At 39.0% G+C, this 14,735-nt stretch overlaps 1 protein-coding gene across 5 annotated transcripts in view; it reads left to right on the forward strand.

The window, feature by feature from the left end:
• Window positions 1–14,735, forward strand: part of PDE11A (phosphodiesterase 11A) — a 206,106-nt gene that overhangs the window by 86,150 nt on the left and 105,221 nt on the right. For 4 of the 5 annotated variants that reach the window (XM_042445148.1, XM_042445145.1, XM_042445146.1 and 1 more), the window contains exons 3-4: window positions 7,422–7,511; window positions 9,975–10,115. In XM_042445148.1, the coding sequence (XP_042301082.1) occupies window positions 7,422–7,511; window positions 9,975–10,115 (231 nt within the window). Of the gene's footprint in view, window positions 1–1,722; window positions 1,772–7,421; window positions 7,512–9,974; window positions 10,116–14,735 lie in introns of those variants that run through there. The other variant, XM_042445149.1, reaches the window with a different exon arrangement.

Genomic DNA, 14,735 nt, shown 5'->3' on the forward strand with positions numbered 1-14,735 from the left:
ATGCCAGAGCATAATGCAATTTGGTTGAATGTTCACACCTAAGCCTATTGCAATCGATTTTGGTCTGTGGATTCGTGATCTCAGCAAAGCAAATTGTATCTATTTTTAGGAAAATAACAAATTATTGTGAGAGGGGAAGAATGCACAAGTTTGTGGAGGTTAAAAACATGGGATGGATTAATTACAGAAATAATTTGGTTATCAACAAAAATAAGTTGTTTTCTGTTTGCACCCCCCCCCCAAAAAGCTTTATGCTCCATGAATAAATTGGCTGTGCAGTCATATTTTTATTTTTATTTTGAAAGACATCTTTGAAAGTCTCTCTTCAGAGGTGTTTTTAAAAATGATACACAAATAGATTTTTCGAATTTTCTTTTTGCTTCCAATTGTTTTGGTTTGCCAGAAGCTTCTTATTTGAGAGCATGCCCCCAAATTTAAAGTTCTTTGATTATATTATCTCTATTGATAGTCATATGTGTAGAAGATTCCATAGGATGAAACAAAGGCTTCCTTCCTTCCTGAATTAATGTGAAATAGCAAGTTTAGTGACTCTTCCAAGCCGACTAGAAAGCCACTCACAGCACAGTCTTACTGTTGATTTGGTACACTCCAAGGTTGGAATGCCCCAATGCTTTCAGTGCCATTAGGTTCTTAACAACAGGGAAGGAATGGTATTCATAAGCAATGGGAAAAATTTAGACCATATAAACCATTTCATTTACCTAACAATCTGTGCTGTCAACAACTGTAGTAAAAGCCAGTGGTTAAGTGCTATCTGGGAAATATTTAATATCATCTACCTGTAAGGCTCATATTTAAAGGCCACTATCCAGTGCTTTCATTCCATCCCTTCTATGAGAGGACATTCTTCCTCTCTCTTGGACCATGTGGTGTGTGCTAAAAACATTTAAAAACTTGCTCTGTACATCTGGGAAACCCTCAGGAGCAGGATTTCAGCACCAGCCATAACAGTAGGTGGGACAGGATTGTTCTAGAAATCCTGATGCTGCAACTGGTGGTTGTCTTAGCCCCCCAAATGGGGCCGTGGTGAGAACGGGATGGGGCTAAGAACGGATCTTACCGCACAGAGGAATACCACCACTGCTGCTGGACGTTCCCATTGCGTTCAACATCCATCCCAGAGGGGGGCGATTTTTGAGAACACTTTTGAACAGTTCTCAAAAATCGCCCCCTCTGGGACGGATGTCGAACGCGATGGGAACGTCAGTTGGCAGCAGCGGTGTTCCCCTGTGTGGTAAGATCCATTCTTAGCCCCATCCTGTTCTCATCATTCCCCCTTTTTGGAACACGACGGGCCCGTTCTAGGGCCCATGTGATAAAGTTCTTATATTTTGGCTTCTGGGTGTGTGAAGTTTTGTAATGGGACTAAAGTTTTTGAACAACTCTGAATGACAGTAGGCCCTCCCTTTTCTTCAAAGAGCTCTTGGTTTTCCATGCCCACATGATTGTATAGCCCTCTGAAGTGACACCCACTGGATTTATGGCACAGTTTGACAGAAGAATATGCTCCAGTTATCAGTAAATTATTAATTTGCAGTAAATTATTAATTCTATATTTAGATATTCATGTATGTGCCCTCCTCTTTAAGTAGCTGGTGAGCATTAATACAGTTGCTTTTCAGCTGTTTTATCCCACCCTGGATTTCATGTTGAATTATTTTAAATAAATAATTAAGGGGCAGAGCTACTCTTATCCAAATCTAATTAACAATGTCTGCATTGCACTCCTGTTTCCTTTGTCTTTTACAAAGTAAGAAATTGGTTCCATTTCTTTGTACTTATGGTTACATTTCTTTACTGTTACATGGCATTAATTTAAACCATTGCTGTTCTTTGATTAAAAACCGATCTTCTTGACATAGTAGTAGTATCAGTTTGTTGTTCGTGATGAAAGCTTGCAAAGCTTACATAATAATAATAAAATGCAAAAAAATTACAAGGTGTGTGAATTTCCCTGTGTGTATTTTATGTATACAGTGCAGAATTAGTTACAACTACAGGCTTCCACAGGCCTACAACATGGAGCTGCTTGACGTGAAATGAAAATATACAGTCCTCTGACATTCTGTGTGCCCAAGATGCAGTTGTCAGGCTGATTTAAGGGTCTTGACTTTTAAAGATGAATGCACACGTCTTTTCCATTTTGTAGTCATTAGTGTATATGTTCAGAAATAACAGAAGCAGGGTATAAATAGCTTTGCTTTGTGAATGCATAGCATCATCATAATCATCAACAACAGAGAACACACAATTACCTAGCACCATTGTTTTTTGACTGAAAGGAAACATATCAGCTGAACTCTTTTCTCTAAGATAAAAATGAAGTAGTTGATCCAAGTGAAATAATCCTTAGAGTAGACTCACTGAAATAAATGGATCTCCTCTATATTTAAATCTGTACCCACTCTTTAGATTGTTTTAATGTGTTTCCTTTCTCCTTGTTGACCCTATGAAACAGTCTATATCTGCAACTATTATTTTGGCATCAGCAGGTCAATCTAACTAAATTTTAAAATACTTTAGTGCATTGGGTTGTTTTTACAAGTGCTTCCAAAGAGTGCTTTCAGAGGAAGAGAGGAGGAAAATACTGCAGATAAAGTAAGACGTGTCCTGCTCCATCAGAGATTCATCTGCTCTAAGCAACAGCTTAGATGCGATGGCACAAAGCAAGCCAGCCTATAGGAGCAGGTCCAACACAGAATACATTTAGCATTGTAGCCAGTATGACAGGCAGAGCCTGGAAGCTTATCTCGAAACATTGGATTAGTTGTTTTATTTTATGTGACTTGATGGTTTGGCTTGTTATTTGAATTGTGCCACATTACTGGCATGTTACTGTTTCCTTTCTTTTAAAATTAAATGTTAGAAATACAAAAATAGACAAAAAAACCCCACATGATTCCCCCCAAAGAATGGGTTTTATGAGTTAATTGCTCATTGTTCATTATACTTTTTTTAAACAAAAAGGAACTCTATTATCAGTCATTTTGTTATTTTAAAAAAAAAATACCCCCAAACATAATGCATTACAGGCAGTGTCATTACTTCTATTTTATTATTTCCAAACTTGACCATGGGTACAAGCTGGGACTTGAGGTTCAGTTTCAGGACCACTAAGTACAATCCTGCAGCTCCCCTAACTGAACTGATTGTTTGACAACGATTTATATCCAAGCCATGATATAAATCTCCACATGCTCCAGAGTAAATTGTACTGTTCCCTGTACTCTTCTGTAGACTCTAGCTTCTTGAGTTGAGGACTGAAAGAATAAGAAATAAAATGTGGGATGTATCTCATGGCCTCCATGCTCATTAAAGCAGTCTGAGGTCTGAGTTAGAGGGCTATGAACAGGGATTCATAGGGATTTGAGAGAGAAGCCCCCCAGTTCAAGACAACCCAGGATTGATCAGATCTCTGCTCAGAGTCACTATACCTGGAGATCTCAAATTGCTGTTGATCCTGGGCCATAACAAAATAAAATAGCATGCACATAGCCTTCCTTTCATGACATCACCTCAAATTTGGATTTGAATCTAGATAGAATAGTACCATTTTTTACTTACGCATTTACTTCAGTGCTCATTTTATTACAATAACTGACCACTATAATAGATGAAGACAATTTTGAGGTGAAAAGGCTCAAGTGCTTGGCTATTGTGCAATAGTTTTAATTTTTCAATTGAAATTCAAGGTATGTAAGGTAGTATTGTTACTATTATTTGTCAGGACAGAGTAAGAACAAACGTTGCTGAAAGACATTTTAGTTTGCACCTCCATTTGACCTTTGTAGTAACTAGGGTTAAATGGAGGGCATAGACTGATAAACTAAAATTTAACTTGTAAACATTCACTGTAAGCTGAAGGCCATCTTCTTCTACAGCAAAGAATGACACAAAGTAATGCAAATGTTTTACTTATCATGGGTATGCCAGCAAAATAATTTTGGAGTAGAGAAATGGGGTGATAATCTCTATGTGAAATAATGTCTGTCTCTTAAATTGTACATTTTGGCATCTTTCTGGATCCTATTACATTATATCCCACTCCTACAACTGTATAAATATGTTAAATAACTTGAGGCTTTAAAATCCCTCTGTATTGTGTCTGAAGAAGTGGAGTTAAATTCACAAAAACTCATGCTAAAGAACAAGAACAACAATATTCGAGAAATGGGTGTCTTCTGAAGATCTCAGAGCCTGGGCTGATTCAAACAGGGAGATATGATCACCCAATTAAATTTTTTTAAAAATCAGTTAGTCTTAAAGGTACTGCTAACTTTTTTTCCCTCCTCCCTTTCTCCTTTTTGTGTCAATGTTGAATTATTATCACTTTCTGTGAAGTTGTGGCTGGGCTAGATAGATCTTTCACCTGATCAAGCATGGCTCTTCTTATGAAGAGCAGCAAAATCTTATGTATGTCTGCTCAGAAATTATCACTAGCAGATGCCAGTGAGGGTGCTGAATATGTCCGAGGTACTGTATTAGTGTAAACTATAAGTTTGAATAGCTCCTTTATAATATTCAAAGTGTTGAACCTGTTTTGGGGATGAGGTTACTCCACCACTGGGAGTAAGTCCCACAGAGTTCCCTATGGATTCCATCTGGCCAAATGGGTATAGATTTGCAGATGAACACATAGTCCTGAGACTATATATAGTCCATCTAAGATATGGAACTAGCTTTCAGGCTCAGAAAACTCCTCATTGTCTATTGTTCTACTGCTCTCCTTCTCGGTGGTTTTAGATGCTACTCCTTTTTTGTAGAATACATTTTCCTTAGAATACAACTGAATTTCCTACTGAGAAATTGTTTTTGCTTGGTTTTGTTCATGTTAAAATCTACCATTTTTCTACAGATATTCTACATATTCCTAGGGGAACCATGACGAAAATAATCCAAAATGCAATAGGATTCTTCCCTTTGATGTGTAGAATTCAAAGACTGCTGAAGATATTAAAATCCTCTTTTTGAACTATTTCTGTTTTGTCTTCTAATTTAAGTTTATTTTATCCTTAATTTAGAGAACCAAAGATTGTAGCCTCAGGCTGGGTTTAAACTCCTGCTTGGAAATACAATATATCAGCAATCTTCATTGAAGTTCAAAAAAACTGAAATTGAAGTTGTGTAGGTTATTTTTAAAGTTTCCTTTTTATAAACATATCTGCTGATATATATTGCTAGGTGGGCGCAGCAGTTTTTGAGTCTGGATTTAAGGTAACTGACATTGATACCAAGCTTCAACCATTGGGGTTTTTGTTTTTGTGCTAGTTCCAGGATAAGTTTCCATAACCAGAAAAAAAGTGTTCACCACCTAATTACAGTATGCTGAAGAAATGCTAAAGTAAATCTTGAATTAGACAATCTGAAACATCTGAAGTTCATGCGGAGATGTTAAAAATGTGTGTCAGTAGTGCCACTTCAGATACCTGGTAGAAACTCAAGTGATTGAATGCTCAGAGGTTAGATATAAGTAATTAATTACCTTCTTAAGTTATTAACCTATTGGTTTTTCTAGTGAGGTGGTCCAACTCACTGGATAGCCTGATTAATGCAGAAGTTATTATTATGCATTAATTAGTTAATTGATACTATAGAATTCATAATGGTGGGTAGTTCCGCTGGCAAAATTTATTCATTTCATTTCATTTCTGTGCTTCCTTTCTCCCAGAAAAGGACCCAAGGCAGTTCACAGATTTTAAAAAAGTGCTTTTTTTACATTTTACATTAGTGCTTTTATTTACTTTTAGTGGGTTTTGTATTTTAAAAAACCCAACATTCTGGTGACAAAATTGGGTCCAGGTTACCTAAAGGACCGCCTCTCCCCGTACATTCCGCCTCGCACCCTCAGGACATCTGGGCAGCAGCTACTGAAGGTGCCTGGGGCTAGATTGTCCTCCACCACAAGGAGGACATTTTCCACTGCTGCCCCAGCCCTTTGGAATACGCTGCCCACTGAGCTCCGCTCGACTACCACCCTGGCTCAATTCAGGAAGGATTTGAAGACCTTCCTGTTCCAACAGGCATTCCCCGATTAAAAATCCTGTGGGCCTCCCTCCTCTTTCGTGGCCAAGAGGAAGGGCTTTGGGGCTTTTAGCCTGTGTTTTTTATTATTGTTTATATGTGATGTATTTTGGATTTTATTGTATGTATTGTTGTTTTAAATTTTATACTGTAAGCCGCCCTGATCGAAGGAAGGTGCGGGATATAAATAAAAACTTTATTATTATTATTATTATTAAAAACATACTTTATGTGGAAAACTACAGTTTTTTCTACCCCAAAAGATTATTCTTCACATAAGCAATATTTTGCTGCTAACAAATATTTTGCAGAATATTTATGCAGAAAAATATGAAAAGTTGTTGAAAAATGAGTAAAAACTCTCAGTCTCACCCAGTGAGTAGAAAACTTTTGAAACTTTTAATTCTTGCAAGCAAGAATGAAATAAGCAAAGAATGCATATTAACATCCTATTCTGATTGCCTAAAGAGAATGGAAGTGGACATATTACAAAGTAATTTATGGCATCCATTTCATGTCAGTGTCTTAATTCCCCCTCTTTTTTAACAGTAAAAGCTGCTAGCAGATCAGTAAAATTAAATACCATCAGCAGAAGAGAAAGGGGGAACCTCTAACTGCTCTTATCTTTATTTTTTCAGAGGCCTGATACAGACAGCCAAAATAAAGCTGCTTCGAGACACTTTGGAGGTATGGTATTTCAATGATACATGCGTCCTAAGAGTCCAGAAGCCGCACCAAAGCCACAGTCCAGTCCTAAGGACTGGAATGCAGCTTTGATGCAGCTTCCAGACTCTTAGGATGCATGCATCATGTAAACACCATACCTCCAAAGTGACTTGAAGCAGCTTTATTTTGGCTGTCTGTATAGGGCCAGAGTGTCTTTATGAATGGAGCCTGCTGGGGCACACGAATGAAGGATGATAACAGTGGCCAGAATTCAATTTCTTCTGTTATGCCACCAAAGCTGACATTATATAGACGATAGATAGATAGATAGATAGATAGATAGATAGATAGATAGATAGATAGATAGATAGGGAAAGGAAGACTTGACTGCTACCAGAGTACCATCCATCCTTGAAACCTTTTGGAGGGTCGAATTGTAGCCCATGAAACAGGGCACACATGCAGCTGCTTAATGGAAGTGGCCATGTTGGTTTTTGAATTCGCTATCATATCTTTGACCTCTGATTTTCTATTCAGAGGGGAATGGTGGTGGTTTCAAAAATCCCTTCCTTCCTTCCTTCCTTCCTTCCCTTTGAGCACAGATACAGACCATTGGAGTCAGCTCAGAAATATATATACTACTTCTGTAAGAAGTAGGTGAAAGATTTTAATTGCAACAACTTTTAATGAGCTGATTTTTCTGTTTGCTCTAGGTAATGGAAATGTATCTTCCATTTTGTGGGATTGCTATTTCTAATGCTCAGCTGTTTGCTGCTTCCAGGAAGGAGTATGATAGAAGCAGGGTAAGTGAAAGTTGCAGCTTGGGACAGTGCAACTTATTTTTTTTTTTTTACATAATATACCATCTCACACAACCACATGGTAAATGGCCAAGTGGTCATTTACAAATAAGTAACACTTCAACACTTCAAAATCTTGATTAGTGAACACACTTCATACGATATCACCTGTCCATGTTTTTGTTTTCGTATTAGTGCCATCAGATACCTGGAGCAAATTAACAATGAACTTCTGTACATATCTACTCAGAAACCAGTTTCATGACACTCCACTGACTTTATTTTCAGATAAAGTCTGTACTCAAACTTAGCCAGGAATAAGGTCTAGTGAACACAGTTCAGCCAATTCTAACTAAAGATGCAAACAGTTGTATTACTGTATATTTTATGTTCCCATTCTTCATATTTTTGTATCACATTCAAGAGCTGCTTGTAACTTGCAGTTCTCTTTCTACTTTAGCTTGCTGATATTTTTGCTCATTGCTTCCAGTAGTCATTCCTTTCCACTAATTTTATTATGCCAAGAGTTTTTGATTTAAATGGCAAGGCTTTACAGCATGTAACTTATGAGAACACATTGCACAGCCACTACAAAGTGCTTTCCTGTATTCTGTGGGGCCTGACTGGTAGAAATAAATTTTCTGGCTTTCATTTATTGACATTTCAGCTGTTTTGATCTCCCCTCCATATGGGTGACATTTGCCAGCACAGTGGGAGATAGGGGAAATAAAGGAGCTGACACACATTTTTAGTGAGCAACAGGAGACTGTATCACAACTTCATACATCCATGATTTGGCATGAGAGAGGACAAAACATTAGGAAAAAACTTGGGAGGACTCGGTGGAAAAACCTGTGAAGAGAAATGGCTTAGATGAAGTTGCAGATATGATTGTTCCACGGTGTCCATCTGAACTCTGTTTTAGCTGATGACATTCTTGAGGAGCCCAAATTTGTGAGATACAAGGAGTAAATGTGCGGGATCTCTATTTATAAAGTAGGAGCTTTAAATCCCCAAATCAATGATTGTACAAAACAAAGCATCAGTTGTAACAGAAAAAAACAAACAGCATATACTGTAAAGGAGTCACTGGAGCAAATAAACAGGCTCCAAACTTTGGTGAGCCACAGAGATGTATTTTCTTCATAAGGCTGGCCCTACTCCCAATCCTTGAAGTAGATTTTGCTACAGTGTGGCCACACCAACCACATCTGAAGGAAGCAGACTGCCTATAAGGGGATAAGGCTTGAGTGGGCTGTGTGATACGCAAACAATTCTCCAATACCTAACCACTACTAAATATACCTACATTTAGCTTAGTTTCTCCTAAACTCAGTTTCAAAGTTTCGAATTGTTCTATTTTTACCTGATATTTATTCACTGATATGCTAAACTGTAATGCCACTGTGGTATGCAGAGGCATATAACAGCAGATCACATTAATGTTTGGTCAACCTCCAAAGACTTAGTTGACTGCTACTGAGAATTAATTTGACACGTTATATTAAAACATATGGGATGTGTAAGAACTGAGAAGAAAAGAATTTGCATTGTGAAACACATAAATTAGATAGTGAAATCTGGAGGAGTGTAGCTGTGACCTTATGAAAATAAATTTGTTTTGCGTCTCTAGTTTTAGAGCAACTGCAAATGGTTTCCATCCTGAACTCAATAATACAGGTTTTACTGTATTACACCAGGTTTATGTAACTACAGGCTACAGTGCAACTGTAATTCTTTTGGGTGTCATTAGGGCAGCCTTCCTCAAGATGATAGCTTAAGACACTTTGTACTGTAACTCCCATCAACCCCAGTCAGTATAATCAGTAGTCAAAGATGATGAGAGTTATAGATCAAATCAGCAGCAGGGTGCCATATTGGGAAAACCACACTGAGGATGAAGTGTCTTTTTCTTTAATCCGTGACTGAAAATTAACATGGAGCAGCCTCCACCAGAATCAGTACCATTATGGCCCAAAACACACTGCAGAAATAATTCAGTTTGAGATTGCTTTAACTGATTTGGTCCAGTGCAAGGGAATCCTGGGAATTGTAGTTTATTGTGGTACCAGAGCTCTCTAACAGAGATGGCTAAATGTCTCACAAAACTAAAGTTCCCAGAGTTCCCTAGCATTGAGCCAGGGTAGTTAAAGCGATCCCAAACTGGATTATTTCTGCAGTATGTTTTGGACCTATGTTTCATAACTGGGCATGATTCATCTAGGGCCAAATGAAAAGCGTAGAAATAACTCTCCCTTCAAGAAAATTCCAAGTATTATTCTTTGGTGTTATAAGAGGTAGTTGTCCTTTGCTATTTATGCACCTAAATTTACATACAAGAAGGCTAACAAGTGTAACAGAATCAGTAACTGGTGTCTTTTATAACCTTTGTTGCAGAAGTCACACAGTAATGTATTTATTACCTTTTGCAATAGATGGTGATAGCTTTCAATTCCATGTATACAGGCCTTGCTGGAGGTGGTTAATGACCTCTTTGAAGAACAGACAGACTTAGAGAAAATTGTGAAGAAAATTATGCATCGAGCCCAGACTCTCCTAAAGTGTGAGCGCTGCTCAGTATTGCTTCTCGAAGACATTGAATCACCAGTAAGTAGTAGTTTTGGAAAAGGTAGTAGATGTACCAATGGCATGGTATCTTTTTTTCCTTGAGGAAATATTTTGTGCTCTGTCATAGATACTACTCTGTGAATGCCCTTGCAAAGACCAAAGTTAAGACATGCATATGTTTATACATGGTGAATAAATTTTCAATGACTTTGCTTGGTCAAAAATTGTAATTGTGAGTCCTGTTCCAATCATTACCACCACTGCTACTATTTCCTGAGGATTAGGCCAGGTATATGATATTGGGCATCAATCTGCCTAGGCCACTTTTGGATAGCAGTCAGTCCTGAATGAGAAAGGCAAGGCAAGACTGATGCTCAAAGATGTACGCAGAACACTTTCAGGCAGTGATCAGGAGGGAAGTGTGAATGTGAAGAAGGAAATGATCATTTCTCCCTGTGTGGCTAAGTCATTTCGGGCACCTTTGCCATAGAACTGCCTTCCTCCCATTTGTATTTTTGTTAACATTTTGCATAATGAACATATTTAACCCTATGGAGAATTCTTGTTTACATCTGTGAGTGCTTCTTGAAGGCATTCTACTCTGTCCTAGTCTTAATCTTAGTCTTCTGATTTCTTAACCAAAGTCTTTCTGATTAATGACTGAGCCAAGGTATGGACACAGTCTTGAAGTATTTCAAGATCTTCATTGTCTGCTTTAAAGTTATGCAAATAATCTGTGGTCATTATTTTATTTTTCTTAATGTTCAGTTGTAAAGCTGCTTTTGCACTTTCTTCTTTGATTTTCTTCAGCAATCATTCCAAATCTTTGCTTTTTTCTGCTGATAGTAAGGTGTCATCTGCATATCTTAGACTTAAATTGTTGATATTCCTTCCTCACTCTTTCTTCCTTTGAGTCTAATCCTGCTTTATGTATGGTATGTGTAGCATACATTTTAAACAGATTGGATGATAAAATGAAGCCTGGCCTTACTTATTTTTATAATATAATTCTAATGAAGTCTGTATAATCAGAAAGGACAGTAGTACAACAAAAGGGACAACATGCATTGCTTGGATGTATGGTATAAAAGTAAGGACTCAGAAAGAGCAAGACAGCTCTTTGCTTTTATTTATAATTTTATATCACCAGAAGGAAAGAATGACCTAATGTCATAGATATGAAGACCCATTTCACACTGTTATTTTGATGTGATGATAAAGTCACTATAAGTTAACACTTTTTACCTTGCAGTAGCAGCAAGACTTTTCAAACTCCAGGGACCAATTGTAAATGATTGAAAATGAGTGTGTCATTCATGAGCTCGTATAGCACAGGGATTGTCCATACCTGATGCCTAGTGAGGTGAATTCTCCAACAAGCCTCAAAATTGCACACCTCCACTTTTGGGGGGTTGTCACCTGCTGCCCTAATCTCCAGTGGCTGCTTTAGATAACCAGGAAAGAGGCATGTACTGAACTCTCTTTTTACAGATACTTTCCAGCCTAGGATTGGAGTGTGCCTTTAAATCAGTTAATCTTTAGATGGAGCTCCTGCTTCCATCAGCTGCCCCATGAACTTCAGTGTAAGTGACAATGTCTCATGCACTGGGGGAGCTGTGAACAGAGCCATCTCTTCTGGAGGACTAGTTGCACACCTTCAGCAATTTAAAAAATACATTGTATTAAACTGACAGTTTTGTAGTGCTGACCATTGTTGTGCCTGTGGCAGAAATCTGTATGTTCAAAGTCATGCTCAGGCAAAGATAAGTCACACTTTTCTCTAATGCTGGCAGGCAACACTGGATGCCACCGTTTGTCTTTTCAGCTCCTTCTGGATCCTTTCCATATTTGCCTGTAGCAAATGCACAAAGGCAAGGCTTGACATTTGAGGAGCTTGGTCTTCTTTTATCTGCTTAGCCTGCTCATTCTTACTGTTTCATCAGATACATGGTTTAAATTAATGGTTACAATTCAAAATGTTGACAGGCCAATCTTAGAGAAAGAAATGTCTGATACTGTACTGATAATGAAGACTTAAAGGGAGCTTTTATCATAGACTCTAATTGAGTATCAAGGATTTTTCTCAAATGAGGCTATGGTTGCACAATTGTCCTGCCTCGTTCACAAAACTTCATAGAAGGTGCAGTTGATGTAATCTTCCCTTTGTAATCTTCCCCTTGTAAACCTGCTACATTTTCTGGATGCTTTCTCTTGTCTTTTATCTTTCTACCAAAAAAAAAAAAAAAAAAAAAAAGATCATGGAGGAAAAAAATGGAGTAGCTGTCTTTTTGAAAATCTCAGTCTAGAGGCAGGCATTCTTGATTTATCATCTATCAAGGATTTGTTGTAATTTGGGTGTTGTTCTTCTTCTTAATCAACAGAGTTACAATGATTAAATGTAAACCTTTTTTTAAATCATTGAGTAATTATGATGTGTGCTGTGATCGTTCATCAGTTACTTAGGTGGGTTCCACACCGCCAAAAAGTATGTACTCGGCACATACTAGGGTTAGGAAGGGGTGTCCTTTCCTTAGCGTCCGCACGTCTCGGCGCCATTATGACGCCGCAAGTGCGCCAATGACACCACAAACACTGGTGCCGGCAGACTGCCCTTTTGGGCGGTCTGTAAAGTGCCTTAGTTACATATGCATAAAGATTGTCTGACCCCTGTCCAAGCCCACTTTAACAGCCAGCAGCTACATTGGGAGAAAGACGTCTGTTCAGCTGCCAATCAGGACAAAAAGAGGACGACTTTGCCAGCCTCTTCCTACCAGTGAATGTGGCTGTGGTGGGTCTTGCTTCTGATTGTTGCACCCTTGCTTGCTGGTGAGAAGGGATGGAAATGTCATCCTCCTTGTGCACCCATTGGAAGCAGAATGGACCTCCTTTGCCCAGTCTAGCTGCTGGGTTTTAAGGTGGGCTGAGGGCAGGCATTTAAATAGTCTTACAGTAACTCTATCCAGTCTTAGTGACTACACTAAATGTAGTGGTGTGTAGTGGTTTGAGCATTGACCCATGACTCTAGTGACCAGGGTTCAAATACCCACATGGCCCTGGAACTCCATGGGGTGACCTTGGAGCCTCAGAGGAAGACCTCTCAGCCTAAGAGGAAGGCAAAGAAGGAAGGAAGGCAGGCAAAGAAGGAAGAGGAAGGCAAGATTTGTTCACATCTGTAAACAAATCTTGCCAAGAAAACCCTATCACTAAGATGATAGAGTTGCTGCAAGTCAGAAATGATTTGAAGGCACACAGCAGCAGCAAAACTCTAGGTTACAAATCCACAAAAGCCAAAGGTAAAAGTAGTCCCTTGACATGAATGTCTAGTTATAACTGACTGTAGGGGGCAGTGGTCATCTCCTTTAGAAAGCTGAACAGCAGCCAGCATTGTCCAAGGACTGCTGTAGTGGTCATGTAGCTAGCACAGCTCCACCAAATACTGTTACCTTCCCATTGAAGTAGTACCTATTTATCTACTTGCATTTGCATGCTTTGGAGCTGCTAGGTTGGCAGAAGCTGGGACTAGTGACAGGAGCTCACCCCATCATGCACCACTCAGGCCTCGAACTGCCAACCTTCCAATCTTTTGATTGTCAGAACTGGCGGCTTAAACACTACGTCACCACATCCCTGGGCAAATCCATAACTGCAATACAAAAGGCCTGCCTCTGATTTCATTGGAAATGTCTCACTTGCACACCTTTTGAAAAATTAGGACAAAATGTAGACTGATAATTATAAAATAACATTTCCTCAAACACACCTGTGTGTGTTTTTAACTTTCTATATCATATTAGGTAACTATGTTTCTGAATGGTAGTACTGTACTAAGATATTACCACAGTGGAGACTTAGAAACATGTTCTATTGTTAAAGTGGCTACTTCTGCATTTCTGTGACTGTAAGAATACCACACTTCACCATTTATCAGTAAGATCCTACTTTGAGGAAGAGGAGATTGTACCATTGTGCTGGGATTTATGTTCTGAGGAATTGTTCTATTGACCTGCTTTGCCTGATCCAGCATGAAACTTTATATTCAGCAGTGACAATATAGAGGATAGATTTTTGTGGGTTTTTGGGGGGTATGTAGCCATGTTCTAGAAGAGTTTATTCCTAACGTTTCGCTGGCATCTTCAGAGAATGCTGGCATGGACAAGAGTGGGGTGTATGTATATACTATGTGACCCTGGGTAGGGAGGAGTGATTCGCATGTTAATCTGTGTATTGTTCTGTTGTTGATGGCAAGGCCTCAGGGTGGGAGGATATGCAAAGAGGATTAGTGTCTGTTTAAATATAGAGGATGTCTGGAGAATTCAATGCTCTCTTCCAATCAAATAACTTGTCAGTTATGCACTAGACCGGTGACGGTGAACCTTTTTGGGGCCGAGTGCCTCAACTAAAAGTTTTTCCAGCACTAGGTGTTATTTCTGCCCTCTGGGGTAGGACTTCCACCATCTGGGGGTGGGACTTCTCTAGAGAGGCAGCCGGAGGCCAGGAAAGCTCTGGGAGTAGGAGGAACAGACGCTTCTCTCAGCCAGGTGCTGGGCCAAATGGTGTCGTGTGCCATCTCTGGCACTCATACCATAGGTTCACCATCACAGCACTAGACAGAGGCAAGCTTGAGAAATTGAGGGAGGGAATGGTAGGGGTGCTATCTTT

This window comes from Sceloporus undulatus, chromosome 1 (assembly GCF_019175285.1).
Source record: "Sceloporus undulatus isolate JIND9_A2432 ecotype Alabama chromosome 1, SceUnd_v1.1, whole genome shotgun sequence".
Classification (NCBI taxonomy): Eukaryota; Metazoa; Chordata; class Lepidosauria; order Squamata; family Phrynosomatidae; genus Sceloporus; species Sceloporus undulatus.